The sequence below is a fragment of the Aegilops tauschii genome, chromosome 1, assembly GCF_002575655.3.
Source record: "Aegilops tauschii subsp. strangulata cultivar AL8/78 chromosome 1, Aet v6.0, whole genome shotgun sequence".
Classification (NCBI taxonomy): Eukaryota; Viridiplantae; Streptophyta; class Magnoliopsida; order Poales; family Poaceae; genus Aegilops; species Aegilops tauschii.
Genome location: NC_053035.3, coordinates 17,558,773 through 17,575,620, shown reverse-complemented (window position 1 = coordinate 17,575,620; position 16,848 = coordinate 17,558,773). Strand labels below are relative to the sequence as shown.

Sequence of the window (16,848 nt, the reverse complement as noted above, 5' to 3'; positions counted from 1 at the left end):
TATAATGTGCATTAATTCAAATCTTGGTTATTGAATTAGGATGTCTGATCAGTGCTCGGATTTTTATGTCTGGACATGTGTATGTCAAGTATATATATATGACTAGTAGAATGTCCCTGCTGCCACGGGGCTTTTAATTTTTTTTTGTTGCATCTATAAACATAATGCATGTCAGCTTTCGCATGTATAAAAGAATAGACTCGGAAAATAATTGAACTCCACTTCACTCACAATGCATTTTGATATAAAAATGTAATTCGACGATGTGTACATAGAAACAAGGAATAATCCAACTAATTATCTTTTACAAACTAAGATCTACTTGATGCGCTTAAGATGTTCCTGTGCAATGCCAGGAATGCTTTGTCTTTGGCTTCATTCGCAAGGTACGTTGTCACTCTTGCAATCCACATCGAATATCCTGAGTCTGTGAGACTTTTTGAAGCTTCTGGTGAAGGTTGTATGTTGTGCCGAATATTGTCGATGTTACACTTGCGTCATCTGGTGTCAAGCTGCAAACAATGGTGGAGTTGGCACTCTGCCCGCCTCGTAGGCTACAGGAGTCTTTGTGCTTATGTTGGCATGAGCGACCAACTTATTGGAACTGACAGAGGTGTTCGATGGTATGCTGGGTCGATGCTCGTTGCGCAGGCACCATTGGTGGCCAAAGATGGGATCCATAGTGTTAGAGCATCTCCAGCCGTTGGCCCCTCCAGGAGGCATAAAAATCGCCATCTGGGGGCGAGCCGGCGGTAGAATCGGCGCTGGGGGCGGTTGGGCATCCAGCCGTCGCCCCCAGGCGCCGATATCGGCTCATTTGCGGCCGCATTTCGGCCCAGATAAATAGAAAAATGGCCCGATATCAGCGAGAAACGGCCCATATTCGGCATGTTTCGGCGTGTTTCGGCGTTGATTTCTCAACATAAATATATTTTTTCGCATAATTCATCACTGAAAATCAAATAATTCAACAAAATAGTGCAACAACAAATAGTTCAATACAAATTATATAGTTCAACAAATAAAAACTCATCACACGTTGAGCTATGCGTCGCCCTTGATCCTCCATATGTGCTCCACCAGATCCTACTGCAGTTGATGATGCACATGTGGGTCTTGGATCTCCTGACGCATACTGAGGTAGGCAGTCCAGGTTGCCGGTAGCTGGTGATCAACTTCGGCTAGAGGACCCTGCCTGTAGTATGGTTCAGTTTCAAACACTGGCTCTTCCTGCTCGCTCTCGATGATCATGTTGTTCAAGATGACACAACAAGTCATGATCTCCCACATTTGATCTTTCGACCAGGTCTGAGCAGGGTACCGGACAACAGCAAATCGAGATTGGAGCACACCAAATGCCCGCTCGACATCCTTCTTGCAAGCCTCCTGCACCTTGGCAAAGTGGGACTTCTTGCCTCCTGGCACAGCGTTTGAGATAATCTTCATAAATGTAGACCATCTCGGATAGATGCCATCCAGCTAGGTAGTACCCCTTGTTGTAGTGCCGCCCATTGACCTCGAAGTTCATCGGAGGAGAAGGACCTTCAACAAGCTTGGCAAAGACAGGGGAGCACTGCAGCACGTTGATGTCATTGTGAGTTCCTGGCATACCAAAGAATGAGTGCCAAATTCAGAGGTCATGCCACCGCCTCAAGTACCACACTGCAACCGCCTTTGGCGCCTTTGTACATCCCCTGCCAAGCAAATGGGCAGTTCTTCCATTTCCAATGCATGCAGTCGATGCTTCCAAGCATCCCAGGAAATCCTCTTGCTGCGTTCTGTGATAGGATCCGAGCAGTGTCTTCCGCATTGGGTGTTCGCAAGTATTGCGGTCCAAACACTGCCACCACTGCCTGACAGAACTTGTAGAAACACTCAATGGTGGTGGACTCGGCCATGCGCCCATAGTCGTCGAGTGAATAACCGGGAGCTCCGTATGCAACAATCCTCATCGCTGTCATGCACTTCTGGATTGAGGTGAATCCAAGTTTGCCGGTGCAATCCATCTTGCACTTGAAGTAGATGTCGAACTCCCGGATGGAATTCACAATCCTGAGGAAAAGCTTTCGGCTCATCCGATAACGGCGCATAAATGTTTTCTTGCCGTGCAGTGGAGCGTCGGCGAAGTAATCGGAGTAGAGCATGCAGTAGCCTTCGAGACGATGCTGGTTCTTTGCCTTGATCCACCCTGGCGCCGAGCCACCTCGCCGCGGCTTTTCATTGCTCGCCAGCAGGCTGGCGAGGGCGGCGAGGACCATGAGATGTTCCTCTTCCTGGACGTGGGCCTCGGCTTCCTCCTCCAGCAGCGCGGCGAGCGCCTCCTCGTCGTCCGAGTCCATTGCCAAGGCAGGCAAATCGCCAAACACCTTGTGGGCGCGGTGGGCGCGTACCCACCACTACAACGCCCCTCCGCGGCTGGAGACGCCGGAAAAATCGCCTAGCCGGTGATGGAAAGGCTGCCTCGTCGAAACCTCTGCTCTTTTTCCGGCGAGGATGGGATATCTAGCGGTGGCGGGCGGCGGGCGGCGCCGGGATCAGCCGGTTGGCGGCAGAGCGCGCGGGGGTGGGAGGCGAATCTGGGAGAAAGACTTGACTTTTTGCCTGACGGTATGGGCCAAACGTGCTTTTTCCCTTGCGCCGGAGCCCCCGAGCGCCCCCGAGTGTGCCGGGTTCGGCCTGCGATCGCCGTTCCCAAAAACGGGCCGATCCGGCGGATTTCGGCGTCTTGGGGGCGCGACTGGGGCGTTTTTTGGCACCGGCGCCGAAAAAGTCGCCTGGAGGGCCTGTTGGGGGCGCGGCTGGAGATGCTCTCATGGTCGGGACAAGTGCTCAGAGAAAGGCCCCACTTGACAATTTGTGACACCTAGGTGCCTGGGCACCTTGCCTACAAACCGTCGAATTACGCTAAGATATGTGCACTTGTACTCGTACTAGAGCGTTTCATTAGGAAAGAATTATTTGCTTGATATGGACAATTAAGGCCCACGTTAGAATGGAAAGTGAGAATGAACAATTAATGGTCACATGCATAGTACGTGCACTTTTCTAGAGAGAACAAGAATTCATATTTTATTAATGTTTTATACTTTTTTGGAGAAACGTATGTCACATGGCACCATATTCATGTCATACTTTTGGAGAAAATATTTTGTGCGTACAATATCTTAGGTACATAAACATACCCAAAAAAAGAGTATATCATTATTAGGTATGTCCCTATTAAAACTATATTATTTTTTGATGCGTCTTCAAGGCATATACATGTACTACAAATGAGATTGTGTGTACACTATCTTAGGTATATGTACATACCCTATATATATTAGGTATATGTAAATTATACAATTTTTGGCTATATTTCCAGTATCAGTTATAGGTATGTCTCAACAGAATATACGTGTAATAAAAAATAGTGTTCGAGTATGTACCATCCAAATTATATCAATTTTGTTTATATCTACAAAGCATGCGTATAATGAAAAGGGGTATGCGGGTATGACATCTTAGGTCCACATACACACAGGAAAAATCATGTGTGGATATTGGCACGCAATGTGGATTCCTAGCGAACCAACCTGTGGTTGGATGGTTAGAGACTCAGAGGGACTGTGGTATCCCCAGCCCACCAGGGTTCAAGTCCTGGTGCTCGCATTTATTACTGGATTTATTTCAGGATTTCCAGCGATGCGCATTCAGTGGGAGGAGACGTTCCCGTCGACGACGAGGTGCCTACGGTGACTTCGTAAATTTCAAGATGATATGCCGGCCCAGTCTTTCGAAGGGGCTCATAGGGATAGGGTGTGCGTGTGTGCGTTCATAGGTGTGAGTGTATGCGCGTGTATATGAGCGCTTGCGTCTGTACTGTGTTAAAAAAATGTGGATTCCTAAAACTAAAAAGAATCGTGTGTGGGTATTTGTATGCACGAAAAAAATCATCTATGGGTATCAACATGCATATACATATATTATTTTTGCATACGTCTTCAAGGCATATACATATATACCCAAATTATTATTTTACTTTTAGGAAAAATCATGTGTGGGTATTGGCACGCAATGTGCATTCCTAAAACTAAAAAGAATTGTGTGTGGGTATTTGTTCGCACAAAAGAATCATGTGTGGGTATCTGCATGCATCATATTTTCCTAAAAGTAAAATAATAAATTGGGTCACATTTTATATTATATGGTCATCTTAATTTGTATAGAAACATTAGACGTTATAAAGTGTGACCCGGCCTTATATTATTTGGTTTGTATCTGATACCTTAAAAATCAGAGCGTACATACATACCCTCTTTGTTTGGAAAATAATCATTGCTAGGAAACAATAGTATATTTGTTTTTTGGAAAGCAATCAATGACCGTTGATGATTGTAGTGCATGCAAACAAATCTGAAAAGTCATTTTGTTGTGTATTCTACATCATGCACTACAAATGTGAGTTGCCATATAATGGGCCTAGGTGCCGAGGCACCTAGGTGCCCCAGACAATTTACCATCTCAGGAATCCTCGCCACCTAAGCCAACACCGGCATGCATCCTCTCTCTGAGTTTCTCTTTGTATATATAGCGTTTGGTTTACCATCTCAGGCAGAGGGAAGCTCGACCTTTTCATACTGAAATGAACTCAAAGATACGGCCAAAAAAGGATTAACAACAGTTGAGTTCAGCCAACACACGCCATCTCACAAAAACTTGCACTGGTGCTCGCCACGGATGCTGCTACCATATGAATGAGCAACCACCGTGTGACCCTGATGGTAAATTACATCTTAAAATAACATGCGAGTGTCGATCAGGCCACATAGTCATCCCGATTTTTCACCATCGCGTCCACGAGCTTTGACCATTTCGTGCGGAGGGTGATGATCACCATCACGCTTGTCTGGCATGCCAGCCCAGTGATTAAACCCAACCATAAGCCCTGCAAAAAGAGAAGACGACATTTGCCCATGGAAAAGTATTCAGTATTCGAGCCCCTTGTTTTTCAGAAGTTGAGCTATACATGCATGTTTGATGCATTGCGCAATGACAACTTGACAATGCACGGGGCCTGTCTTACTTACGTGAGTGTACAAGTTGAGCTTGAAGGCCAAGAGAATGGCCACCGGCATGCCAGCCAAGTAGTACGCCACCAGGTTGGTGGTCGCCGCCAGGTGCTGCCATCCACAGCCCCGCGCAACCCCTGCCACACGGCCATTTTATTCATCAATTTTGCGGAATTGTTTCGCACTAGCAGCGCATTCCAATTTATAATTTTGAATACATGATTTGAAATTATTAATTTCTCGAGCCAAGCCAAGTGATCCTTGAAGATTGCTTTAGGTAGCCCACTGATCTTTCTCACCTGACAGCACGCCCTGCGTGGAGTCGAGCACAATAGAGATCATCAGGAGCGGGGTGATGGCCGCGAACTTTGCCGCAATCATCGCGCTCCCCGTGAAGAGGCTCGCCCAGAGGCCATGGCCAATGATAAGGAGCAGGATGAACGAGAGGGCGAGGAAGACTGACAGTTTCATCGTAACCGTGACCGCGTTCTTTGCCCTGTCCACGTTACCAGCCCCAACCTCATTCGACACCCGGGTGCTGCATGCAAATGGTGGAAGCAACGTGATATAAACCACCATAATTAGTGAAGCAAGAACTGGTTCTAGCCAGCAACAACACACTAAGAACTTGGGACATGGACTATGAAAGGCCAGGCGACGTACCTCACAGCGGCACTGAACCCATAGGTGATCATGTAGGAAACGGCCTGCGTGCTTGCGCTGCATTTAGAGGAATAAATGGTACATCAAGTCCGACTGTTTCTGAAATGATGCACGAACAATAATTATGTAACAAGTTTGGTTCATCCAGACCCATACCATATGGCGATCAACGACGTGCTCACAGTGGAATTCGGCAGCAGGCCGGCGAGCAGCACGAGGAGCTCAATCGCCCAGTACTCCAAGCTGCGTCCACTCAACACAAATGTTTTTTTCCAAAGAAAAAAATGTCAGAGCTTACATCTGTCCAGACTCAAAACCAATCAGGGAACGGCATGTATATACATGTGTTGTTGACAAGTGTAAACGTACTAACCAGACCATGATGGCGGAGGGCATGGCGAGCTTGATCGTCGGTAACACGTAGTTCAAGGCGTCGGTAGAGAAGCCCTTCCATGTCTCGTCGAACTCCTTGGACCACATCACGTACGCGAGCAGCATCAGGCACGAGACCCAAAACGTGGCTGAGATGGCCAATGACGCGCCAGTGAGGCCCAATCCGACCACATTCACCAGCAGGTAGTTCAGGGCGATGTGGAGCGCAAAAGGCACCATGGAGCAGACAACAAGTGGTATGACAATGGACTGTGTCTGCAGATACCGTAGCAGGCATTGCAGGAAGGAATAGGCAAACAAACCGGGGATCTGGTATCGGATGAACACCGTTGCAGCATGGGACACCTCGGGTTCCTGATGCAGACACAACAGGATCGGCTCCGTGAACAGCCACACGATGGAGATGAGTACGGACACCATCGCTGACATGATGAGCGACGATTGCAGGTACAAGCCCAGCAGGCGGTACATCCGGGCGCCGTAGGCCTGTCCACACAGTGTCTCCATGGCGCCGTTCATGCCGGTCTGTAAGTTGCAACATTTTCCCGAATCCATCAGTAATTAAGCATGCAGCATATATTATGGAGGGTTCTATGTGTGGATAAAATTCCATCGATGCAACGGAACATTGCTCATTTCCAAAACCAAGTTATGATATTATTTGTTCTGCTTTTCCTTTTTCCGAATTGCAAGGTGAAGGATCTAGGGTGAATCATACTGTCTTCTTTAACAAGGATGAAACAGAAAGAAAATGGCATCAGCTAACATATAACAAAGAGAAATTGTTAGAGAATTATGAAAAGTTGATGGAATGCTTACGAGACGGATGGAGTATGGATAGACTTGGAAGGTGGAGCGCCATATATGTGTATTATTACTATCCTCCACTTGGACGGATGGAGTATGGACATGGAAAGATCTGTAAGGTGAAGCGACATGGGCGGTAATGTCGGGGCGGCCAGTAGTGTGCACCGCTCAATGTAGCCTGGTAGAGTGGAACGTGTTGAGCCATCAATCATTGTTAATCCTCGATCAGTGATGCTGTCTACATGAAGTTTTGTTTACCAACCGATACATGTACATGCACACTAGTTCTACCCAGATATTCTGTATAAGCATATGTTTTTTACATTTCTTGTGTTTTCGTTTTACTACATTTGTGTCATGTTTGTTTGTGAATTAGGGTGGCTGACTTCGGCTGGCTGGTCTGGTGGTTTCATGACAAGGAAGGTGGGAGGTGTCCACCATATTGAAATGTTGATAGACAAAGGTAAATGTTGACTTGAAATTTTAGATATTGCAATATTTTATGTGGTTGAACGTGGCTGAGATGGCCAATGATGCGACAGTGAGGCACAATCCAACCACATTCACCAGCAGGTAGTTCACGGAGATGTGGAGCACAAACGGCACCATGGAGCAGACAACAAGTGGCACAACAATCGACTGTGCCGGTAGATAACGCATCAAGCACTGTAGGAAAGAGTAGGCGAACAGGCCGGGGACCTGGTAAAGGATGAACACCGTGGCGGTGTGGGACACCTCGGGTTCTTGATGAAGACACAACAGAATTGGCTCCGTGAACAGCCACAGGACGGAGATGAGTACCGACACCACCACCAACATGATGAGTTTCGACTGCAGATACAAGCCTAGCAGGCGGTACATCCGGGCACCATAGGCCTGTCTGCATAGTGTCTCCATGGCCACGCTCATGCCGGTCTGTAAGGTGCATCGTTTTCTTGAATCCGCCAGTAATGAAGCATGCAGGATATATCATGGAGGGTTCTATGCGCGGATAATATTCTTTTGACGCAATGGAACATTGCTCATTTCCAAAACTAAGTTATGAAATTATTTTTTCTTCTTTCTTACTTTCGAACTAGCGAAGTGACCCACGTATTTGCGTGGCTAGATTGACTATATGTACTGTTATATTTGAGATTCTTTTTTTTGCCAACTTTATGTCCTCTTTCTCACATAGTTATCTAATTTAATTTTCCACGAATTATATGTCATGTCAATAGATTGCAGTCAAAAGGCAAGTCCCGAGAAAACATGGTACTCCCTCCGTCTAGGTGAGTAAGTCATCTTAGGTTGTGCACCGTGACCAAGGAGGAGGGGAAAACGAGAGAACTTAATGTTTATTTGCTAATTAATAGCATTGCATGCAATGAACTAACCACTGCATGTCGTGTTTGGTAGTCTCAAGTTATTAAAAGCATGCACACTCCACATATCTTATTGGTTGATATGTCAAGAAACAAGAAACGAGGTAGAAGTTAATGCACCGCGCCTAAGTTATGCTTACTATCAGGCACCGGACCATACTATCATATTTCGTATTATTAAATCTAAACCACTATAATTATGATCGACTATATAATTAATGGTTGAGGTAATTAATATATGTAGTTGAATAGTTGTGGGTCATTAGGTTGTGAATTGGATTTATATTTACATAATACCAGTTCTAGATTTTATTTTCTGTCACTGGCGAAGCCAGCTGGATGAACCTGGGGTCATTGTTAAGTTTTTGGATTAATTTCTTCATATTGTATAGTAATTTCAGGTTATTTTCTGCAAAGGCTATGGGGTTAATTGACTCCAAAGTATGTACGTGGCGCCATCACTATTTTCTGTATATCGTCACATCCATTATTTTAAGTTTTGACACTATTTTTATACGTAACCTTTAATAGATACGTGGTTGTATATAAAATTTTAAATGCTACTATAATTTGAATAATCTAGGGTGAATAAAAGGGTATTAGTTTTACTTGACCCATCTAACTATTTATAGAATGCTCTTAAATATGTGTGCTTCGTTTTAACTCATTACAGCTCCTACATGTCTCAATTGCCCTTTGTTGATTTTTATTATGTAATTCCATTTCAAAAATTCATTTATACTCCCCCGTAAACTTTTTTAAGTTTCTCACGGACAATCAAACTTTTTTTTTGAATCTAAACACACTCTACTTTATTGATTATAAAAGTTCATAGGAATACAATGTAGATCCGGTGGATTAAGGAGCCACACATGGCGTCCTAAAAAAGGTCTAGAGTATGGTTAGCGAGGCTATCTGCCTCAAGATTAGTTTCTCACTGACAGTCAAATGCCCATGCAAACACATATAGCCGTCACATGTACACCGGCCGTACCACGTGGCCCAACACTAGATGTGGCTAATTCATTTTTTTATCTGCCTTGAATCGGTAGTTATGCCATAGGGCCTGCCTAAATAGGTAGTTATGCCATAGTTGATTCCCTTAAGATAGGAAACAATATTTCCATATGGAGTTTTTCTTCACATGGATTCTGATTGCATGACTTTTTTTTACGGGAGGACTCTTATAAGCTAACGTACATGTTATTAGTTCCTGTAAAGTACACATTCTTTGTTATTTGCCAGTTATGTGTCGGATTCAAAAAAGTGTATACGCGATATTGTTCTACCTAATTTTATGTGGTTGAAAACAGATGTTGTATTCTCTGGCATGCAAATAATTTTTTGAGCCTTTTCGACTTGTTGTATTAGTACGACCCACATCAGATTTTTCTGTGTTAACACCGGATGTTGCCTATGCTACCACAGTTTCTTATGAATTATTGCATTTTGTTGGAGGTGTCGCATACATACAATAAATGCGTTGGGATTATTCAAAATGTTGCAATATTTTCTTTATTCACAATATTTTGTTGAACCACATGAAAATATGTTGCAACATTATTGCGTATGTGCAATATAAGTGTGGTGTACGAAATTCTTATATTGCCATCTTTGTAGATCATGATGTTGTAGAAACTTTCCAGATCTGGTGGAACTGTATTTCGCATGTTGCTACTAGTGTGAGATGATCGATCATACCCGGGGATCGCACCTAGTTTTACGGGGCATCTACATGGCCAACAAAAGTCCAAGCTACTACTCATGTTCAACAAGACAAAGATGAAGAAAGGGCTAAAATGATGAATCAAAGGATAGAGCGGTATATATAAGAGATTACAAGCCAACTAGACCTATTACAATACGACTAGGACTAGATAACTTGAGAGCCAAGTAATAGTCTAACAAAATGTGTTGTGTAGAAGCGGGTTGGGCAAACTCTCGTGCCGCCCGAGTTGAATTTCGGGCCATATATGCTCAAAGCCGAAAATGCTAAATCTACGAAGAGCATAAGCAAGCTTACAAAACCTTCCAAACTAATCTAAACATCCACCCCCCCTCTGAATTTCAGGGGGTGGCCCCTCCGTCCCCTAAACACCAATCCTAATCCTCCAAGTGTTTACTACGTACACTTATGTAGTTACTTTACGTAAGTCTAGCATTGCCCGCTCAAAGCTATGCGGTCAGAGGGGTTCATGCCCTTTGCTTCCGATTATCCTAGCTGGACTAACCCTGGGGTTTTTAGAAGGAGGTGTATACCTACCAAGAATGAATACTTTAGAACATGCACACCAAGATCAAGATGAAGGGCAGCAGCTACCAACGAAGACCGCTAACCCCTTGAATCATATACTAGAATATTAGTAGATCCTATATAGACACCCAGTCTAGATCGTGAACGTTTTATACCCGGCGACTGGACTCACAACTCATCGGACATGCCACTGTGCACCCGATTGTAATTTCTCTCTAATATAATCTCATATAAGCCCGAGTAGAGTGGTTACTCGCCATGTGACGGCCCAAGCCTGGGCACTTCTGGCTTCTGTACATCTATTAACATGGTGTGACTTCCCATTGTAATACAAATCCACATATGTTCATTATATTGTTGTTTGGTACATCGGAAACTGCGCTTCGTTACAAGGAAGCGCACAATTACTCAAAAGAGGAAGAATCTGAAACTTGCGGAATAGGAAAAGAGGCCTCTTTCTCCAAAAATCCTAGAAGTGATAGACTACTAAATAGTAGATCAGATCAAGACACCCCATTTAGATCGTCGGACAGGCTATTGTAGTCCCCATTATAGCTTGTCTCTACTATAATATCATATATAAGTTGGAATAAGGCGGAAGTCCCCTTCTGCTTGCGAGCTCAAATGAGCTCGCGATGAACAGACACCGAAAATTTCTGAATTTTTTGGTGGCAAACTTTGACAAATGTTCTATTTGCTTGCAAATTTTCATGATGAAATGACATCCGTGAAAGTCGCGGGAAAAAAAATTAAGTGCTCCAAAATGCTTTCAAAAGTAGCATTTTTCAGAGCTTGGATTTTTTTTGGCACTACTTCCACGAATGTGATTCCAGGATGAAACTTTGTAAGAACTTAGAACATTTGTAAAAGTTTGCCAAAAAAATCTGAATTTTTTGAACTTTCTTTCAATATTTGTTGGTTTCACTGTTCATCCGGGTGAAATGTGCTCGTGAGCAGTAACTTCACGTCCGGAATAGGGTTGTTACTCGGCACGTGAGGGCCCGAACCTAGGTAAAGCTTTGTGCCCCATGTAAATCTAGTAACGTGAGGTGACATCCCACAACCATACAAATCCACTACATTCACCATACTGTCATTTGGTAAATCCAAAACACCGTCGACAAATTGTCTAATAGTAGGAACTCCATTACGTGGAGGGATATGTGTGCTAGCATGCCATGGATTATGAGCCTACTCCTCTTACCTAGTCCACCCACTACTACATATTCGAACACTACAATCCGCTCATGGCTGACCGCCTATGACCACGCGTTAGTGATGAGGGTTAACACTGACCGGCCAGCTCAGGGGCGTCAGTGATGTGCCTCTCATGACCGATATAGGTATTTAACCATGCATCAGTGATGAGGATTAACACTAAATAACCAGCTTATGGGCGTCAGTGATGTGCCTCGATATAGGTACTTAACCATGCACCGTGCGCAAGCGGGAGCTATGTGCACTGAGCTGCCCTTTTTTTATTGATGAGTTGTTCTTTCGCCTCGATCGGACAAAATGTTATCGTAGACTGTCCATCATACATTGCTAGTCCATGAAAATTATTCATCATTGACCCTCATAATTAGTGTACAATCACTGGTATTTGTACAAAAGATTTTTCGGCCGTTTTCAGGCGTTGATGAACGAGAATGTGAAAATAAGACGCATTCATGCTTCGTCGATTTCCAGTGCATGTGTGAGTTCCGAATGAGCAACATTGAACGATGGCACGGCGGCGCCATCAGGCTAACGGCGACGATTCCCATAAAATCCGATAAAACTAATTCTTGGGCTAGATAAAAATGGTGCTCGCTACCTCATTCGCTCTCAGCTTCTCCAATCATCTCTCCTCTTCATTTCTCCCAATCCATCTGAGAACGTATCCATTTCGTCCAGCCACTCCGTCACCACATTGGAAGACAAGGAGGAGGACCGCACCGCTAAGCTCGTGACCCACAGAGTCTGGACCGAGAAGGAGGTAAAACTAGCGGTGGAGGCCATGAAAGCTGATGAGGAAGTGGAGAAGCCCTCTTTGAGCAAGCCAACGCCGATGGGTTGGCAAAGGCGATGGACGGTATGGCCCTGCCCGCCAAATGCCCTCTCTTTTGGCTAGAGGAAGTGACCAAGGCCTCCACCTATTTGAGCCGTCCCCGCAAGAGGAATAAATTAGTAGTTTTTATGTTATTTTTTATAGGGATTGACTATTCGTCACCCAGGGTGAGGAATAGTTATTCTTCACCCCCCCCCTCCTCTATTTTGATATCAACACTGTAAAAAATATTTTATGTTACGTAAAATTAAAAACGTAAAAACATAGTGTAAAATGTACATAAAATGCAATTCTTCTAGTCTTATGACCTATATTTTTGTTTTCTGGCGCCAAATTTTACATAGTGAATCAATATGAATGTAATTTTTTATATACCAAATGTAATTTATTTATGAAATGATCGTAAGATTTACCTGGGTGAATAGTAATACTTTTACTATTCATCACCCCGGGTTTTCATAATAATTAGTATTAGCAGTGATGGCTCAACCCGTTAGCTCTTTATTAGAAAAGAATTAGTGCTAATTATTGCTTGATATGGACAATTAATGCCGAGATGAAACAAGATACTAGAGAATGATCAGCAATTAACGGTCCATTCCATGCATGCTCCATGGTACGTGCCCAACTTTATGTGCATACCCATCCTATTTCTCTACATACCCCCAGATGTGAGATTTGTACCCGGGGAGTAGGAGGTTGACTGGTTTGGATCGGGAGTCTGGACTCACCGAAGAAAATCTAGTGCCGAGGAGGTTTAGATGGATGGATACAGATGATGGCGAAGCGAGGGCGAGTCGGGGTGGCGATGCCAACACGAGAGCGCGGCCGGCCATGCATGGTGGGCGGCAGCGGGAGGTCCAGCCTGTGATTCATGGATGGTGGGCGTGTGGATGAGAAAGAAGCCGGAGGAACTGGAAAGGAGGATGCCCAAAGATTTAAAAAATCCGGCTCATTTTATTTCAAGCGCGTGACTATAGACAAGTATTTAAACATATCCGAATTCGTGGTCAGAGTCAGATGAATTAGTGCCTACAGTTGGTGCCGACAAATATACAATGATATCTTGGGAAATTATGGCCACTGACGACCATGTGCTGCCTGTGTATGGGCAAAGCTTGGTTCCATTAGTTGTAACACATAACCCCTACAACAGTTTTATCTCCTAGAACGATTTTGGAGATTCAAAGAACATACTCCCTCTGTTACAGTTACAGTCTATGTGTTATGCGTATCTTTAGGCTGTACTGCACGATGCGCTACAGCAGAGGATCCTAACAAAAGATTAGATAGTCAATTTGATTGATGAAAAGCGAGTTATATGTAATCAAACATATATTATTAGAAACTGTTGTGTACTAGAAACTTCAGTTTGTATGACCAGCACGTTGTACTCCCTCGTTTACAAGTATGTGTGCGATAAGATGCGGATATATTCATGGGGAAACAGAAACGAGATCTATATGACCAGCACGTATAGAAACTGTTGTACGGGATATGTTTCAGCTAATGTAACCAAACATCACACACATACATATACCGATTGTCGCACCATCAAGCATCTATACGATTGTACAATCAAGCATCACACACACACACATGTATACAGCGGTGCAATTAGTATAAGCGTGATGGAAATTAAGAGGGTGCGATACCAGTACGTACAACGAAGGCGTAGCCGGTGACGGTGGCCCAGGAGTTGCCGAGGGTGGCGCCGGCGAGGTGGACGTTGCCGAGGTGGCCGGAGAACATCACGGACACCAGCGGGATGGCGTAGTAGGACATGTTGGTCAGGACCATCGGCAGCGCGAACTGTAGCTGCGCCCAGGCCTCCTCCGTGTCGATCAGGCGGCGCAGCCACGCCGGCGAGCCCCGCTTTACCTCACCGCATTCGCTGGAGTGCTCGCGCGCGCCGAGCAGCGGAGCGGAAGACATGTCGCCGGCCGGCTGGCCAGATTAAACGGGAGGGGAGGGGCTAGCTTAGTTTCGTGGTTGGTGGTGCTGGTCGCGATGGGGATGGATGTGGTGGCCATCGACGGGTGTGATGCGGCGGCAATATATGGGCGTACGTATGTGTGAGAGGAGCAGCAGCCATGACTTGCACGTTTCTCCCGACGTCCCTGTAGCTAGCGCGTGGAACGCGCGGTGGTGGGCTTGCTGGATGAAAATTGGTTCAATAATGCGGTGTTTGCCACTCTCAAATTTATTTTTGGAGTTTGCTAAGCAGTGGACATTTATTAAATGAGGTTTAGTAGATCTCATCTACTACGCGAAGAGAGTAACGGCATCTTCGAGGGGGGCCCTCAAACCTTTCCGGACTGTAGTGCTCGGACCACTTTGCCATCTAACGGGTGTCCATTTAGTAGTCAGGACGTACGGATTCCGGTATCCAAGAGACAAACATGAGGAGATTTGTCGGAGTCTAGACATGCGCTTGATCAATCACAAGGATGGTCCCTCTCTTCTTTCTCTCCTCTCAACCGCACATGCATGGTCTGCATTTTCTCTCTCTCCTTCTAACCGGACACTAAACCACAAATATCCCATCACGTGTATAGTTTCCACATACTTTTTCTCCTCCCAACCGAATACTTTATGATTATCATTGGATGGCTCCCTCCTGCATCATGTCCGCGGATCAGGTCCGGACATAAAAACGGACATATACCAAAGACATTTGCTGGTCAGCCTTGGAGATGCTTCGAGTGGACATCATAGGATTTTTCTTTTGATTTTTATTTCTCTTCTACTCCCTCCGCCTGGAATTACTTGTCGTGGGAATAGATGCATTTTAGTTCTAGACTGGATACATCCATTTCTATCCATTTCTGCGACAAGTAATTCGGAAAAGAGAGAGTATTATTTCATATTTATTTGTTTAACTATATCATATTTATTTTTTACAAAATACATTGATTTAGTTACACAGGTCGGCGTGCATGGGAAATTGGTGGACTCTACAAGGAGGAAAATGGGTCAAATCAGACGGCAACGAGGGCTAACCTCATGGTGACTTGCGGACATAGCGCTCAAGGGCTTGTAGCTATTTTCTTTGCAAATGTTAGCGACACAATCACAATCCATGAATATCTAGTGGTAGATATCGATTATCAGCTCTTGATAAAGGCACAGAACAAGTTTTCCCACTAAGAACGGTCAAACAATCAACCCGGGAACCAAATCAAATTCCAACCCCTTCCATTTTATACACCTGTGAGATCCTTGATCGATGCATAAAAGAAGAAGAAATGGCAGAGCCATGGCCTGGATCGCTACTTCTCCACAAACGTGTTCCTGGAGAGCCTGCTTCTTCTCCCGTACGTTGGACTCCGTAACGAACACCCTTATCTGTCAGCTCTGGCATGACATCATTAACGCACGCACAATGGAGATGTTTAGTCTTACTAAAGTCATCTCGTAGAACTTCTACAAAGCCATCTCCTATGTCTCGGACGACTTGTCATCATTGTCGTTGATGGGGAGTCGTACCGAGCTGTGGAGGACCTCTGAGCGGCAAAATTTCGTGTTTTGACCCTTTTTGCTAACAAATTCAGGATCTGACCCCCGTTTGAAAAAATTTCGGGATCTGACCCTTTTGCCTACCGCCAGGGGTGGTGGCGGTAGGTTTGCATGTGCTACCGCCATGGGCTATGGCGGTAGGTCCCTTGACAGCGACTAACGGCCGTCGGCGCGTGTTGACGTGGAAAAGGGCCTACCGCCATTGGCGGTGGCGGTAGGGTACTGAAGCCTACCGCCAGCACCTCTGGCAGTAGGGTCCTGGGTGGTGGATAAGGGGCTGGTTTATGGGCCCCACCACCACTCTTCTTCCCCACTCATCTTCTTCCCCGTGCTCAGCCCCTCTCCCCCCTCTCTCCCCTCACAAACCCCCCCAGATCCCCTCCATTTGTTTGAGATTTCACCGGTGGATCCGGAGCATTTTCATCACCCAAGGTACCTCCCCCATTTCCCGTCCTTTTGATTTGTTGAGATCTTTGTTTTGTGTTGATTTGGTCAATTTATTGCAAACCCTAGGTGTTGATCTTGTTGTGTGCATTTATGATGCATTTATGGCTAGGGTTAGGGTTATGTTAGGGGTTAGGGTTAGGGTTAGAGTTTTAGTTATTATGTTGGGGGTTATGGTTAGGGTTAGGGTTAATGGTTAGGTTAACTTGACTATAAATAGTAGTTATTTGTCCAATTTGTGCAAAATTTAGTTTATTTGTCCATTTGAGTTGGTTGGATGACATATATGGATTGATTTTATTG

At 44.9% G+C, this 16,848-nt stretch overlaps 1 protein-coding gene across 3 annotated transcripts; it reads right to left on the bottom strand.

The window, feature by feature from the left end:
- Window positions 1-4,338: 4,338 nt before the first annotated feature.
- LOC109769010 (protein DETOXIFICATION 19) lies at window positions 4,339-14,622 on the bottom strand. 3 transcript variants are annotated; one of them, XM_073506695.1, is made up of 8 exons: window positions 14,248-14,622; window positions 6,410-6,632; window positions 6,088-6,235; window positions 5,871-5,957; window positions 5,715-5,771; window positions 5,351-5,589; window positions 5,070-5,188; window positions 4,339-4,927 (listed from the first exon to the last, which is right to left on the bottom strand). In XM_073506695.1, the coding sequence occupies exons 1-8, from the start codon at window positions 14,515-14,517 to the stop codon at window positions 4,799-4,801; spliced, it is 1,272 nt and encodes a 423-aa protein (XP_073362796.1). In that variant the 5' UTR covers window positions 14,518-14,622; the 3' UTR covers window positions 4,339-4,798. The 3 variants fall into 3 exon arrangements, with proteins under 3 accessions (XP_073362796.1, XP_073362797.1, XP_020183338.3); XM_073506696.1 differs by adding an exon at window positions 6,927-7,092 and having other exon boundaries at window positions 6,088-6,632; window positions 14,248-14,466; XM_020327749.4 differs by having other exon boundaries at window positions 6,088-6,632.
- Window positions 14,623-16,848: the final 2,226 nt, after the last annotated feature.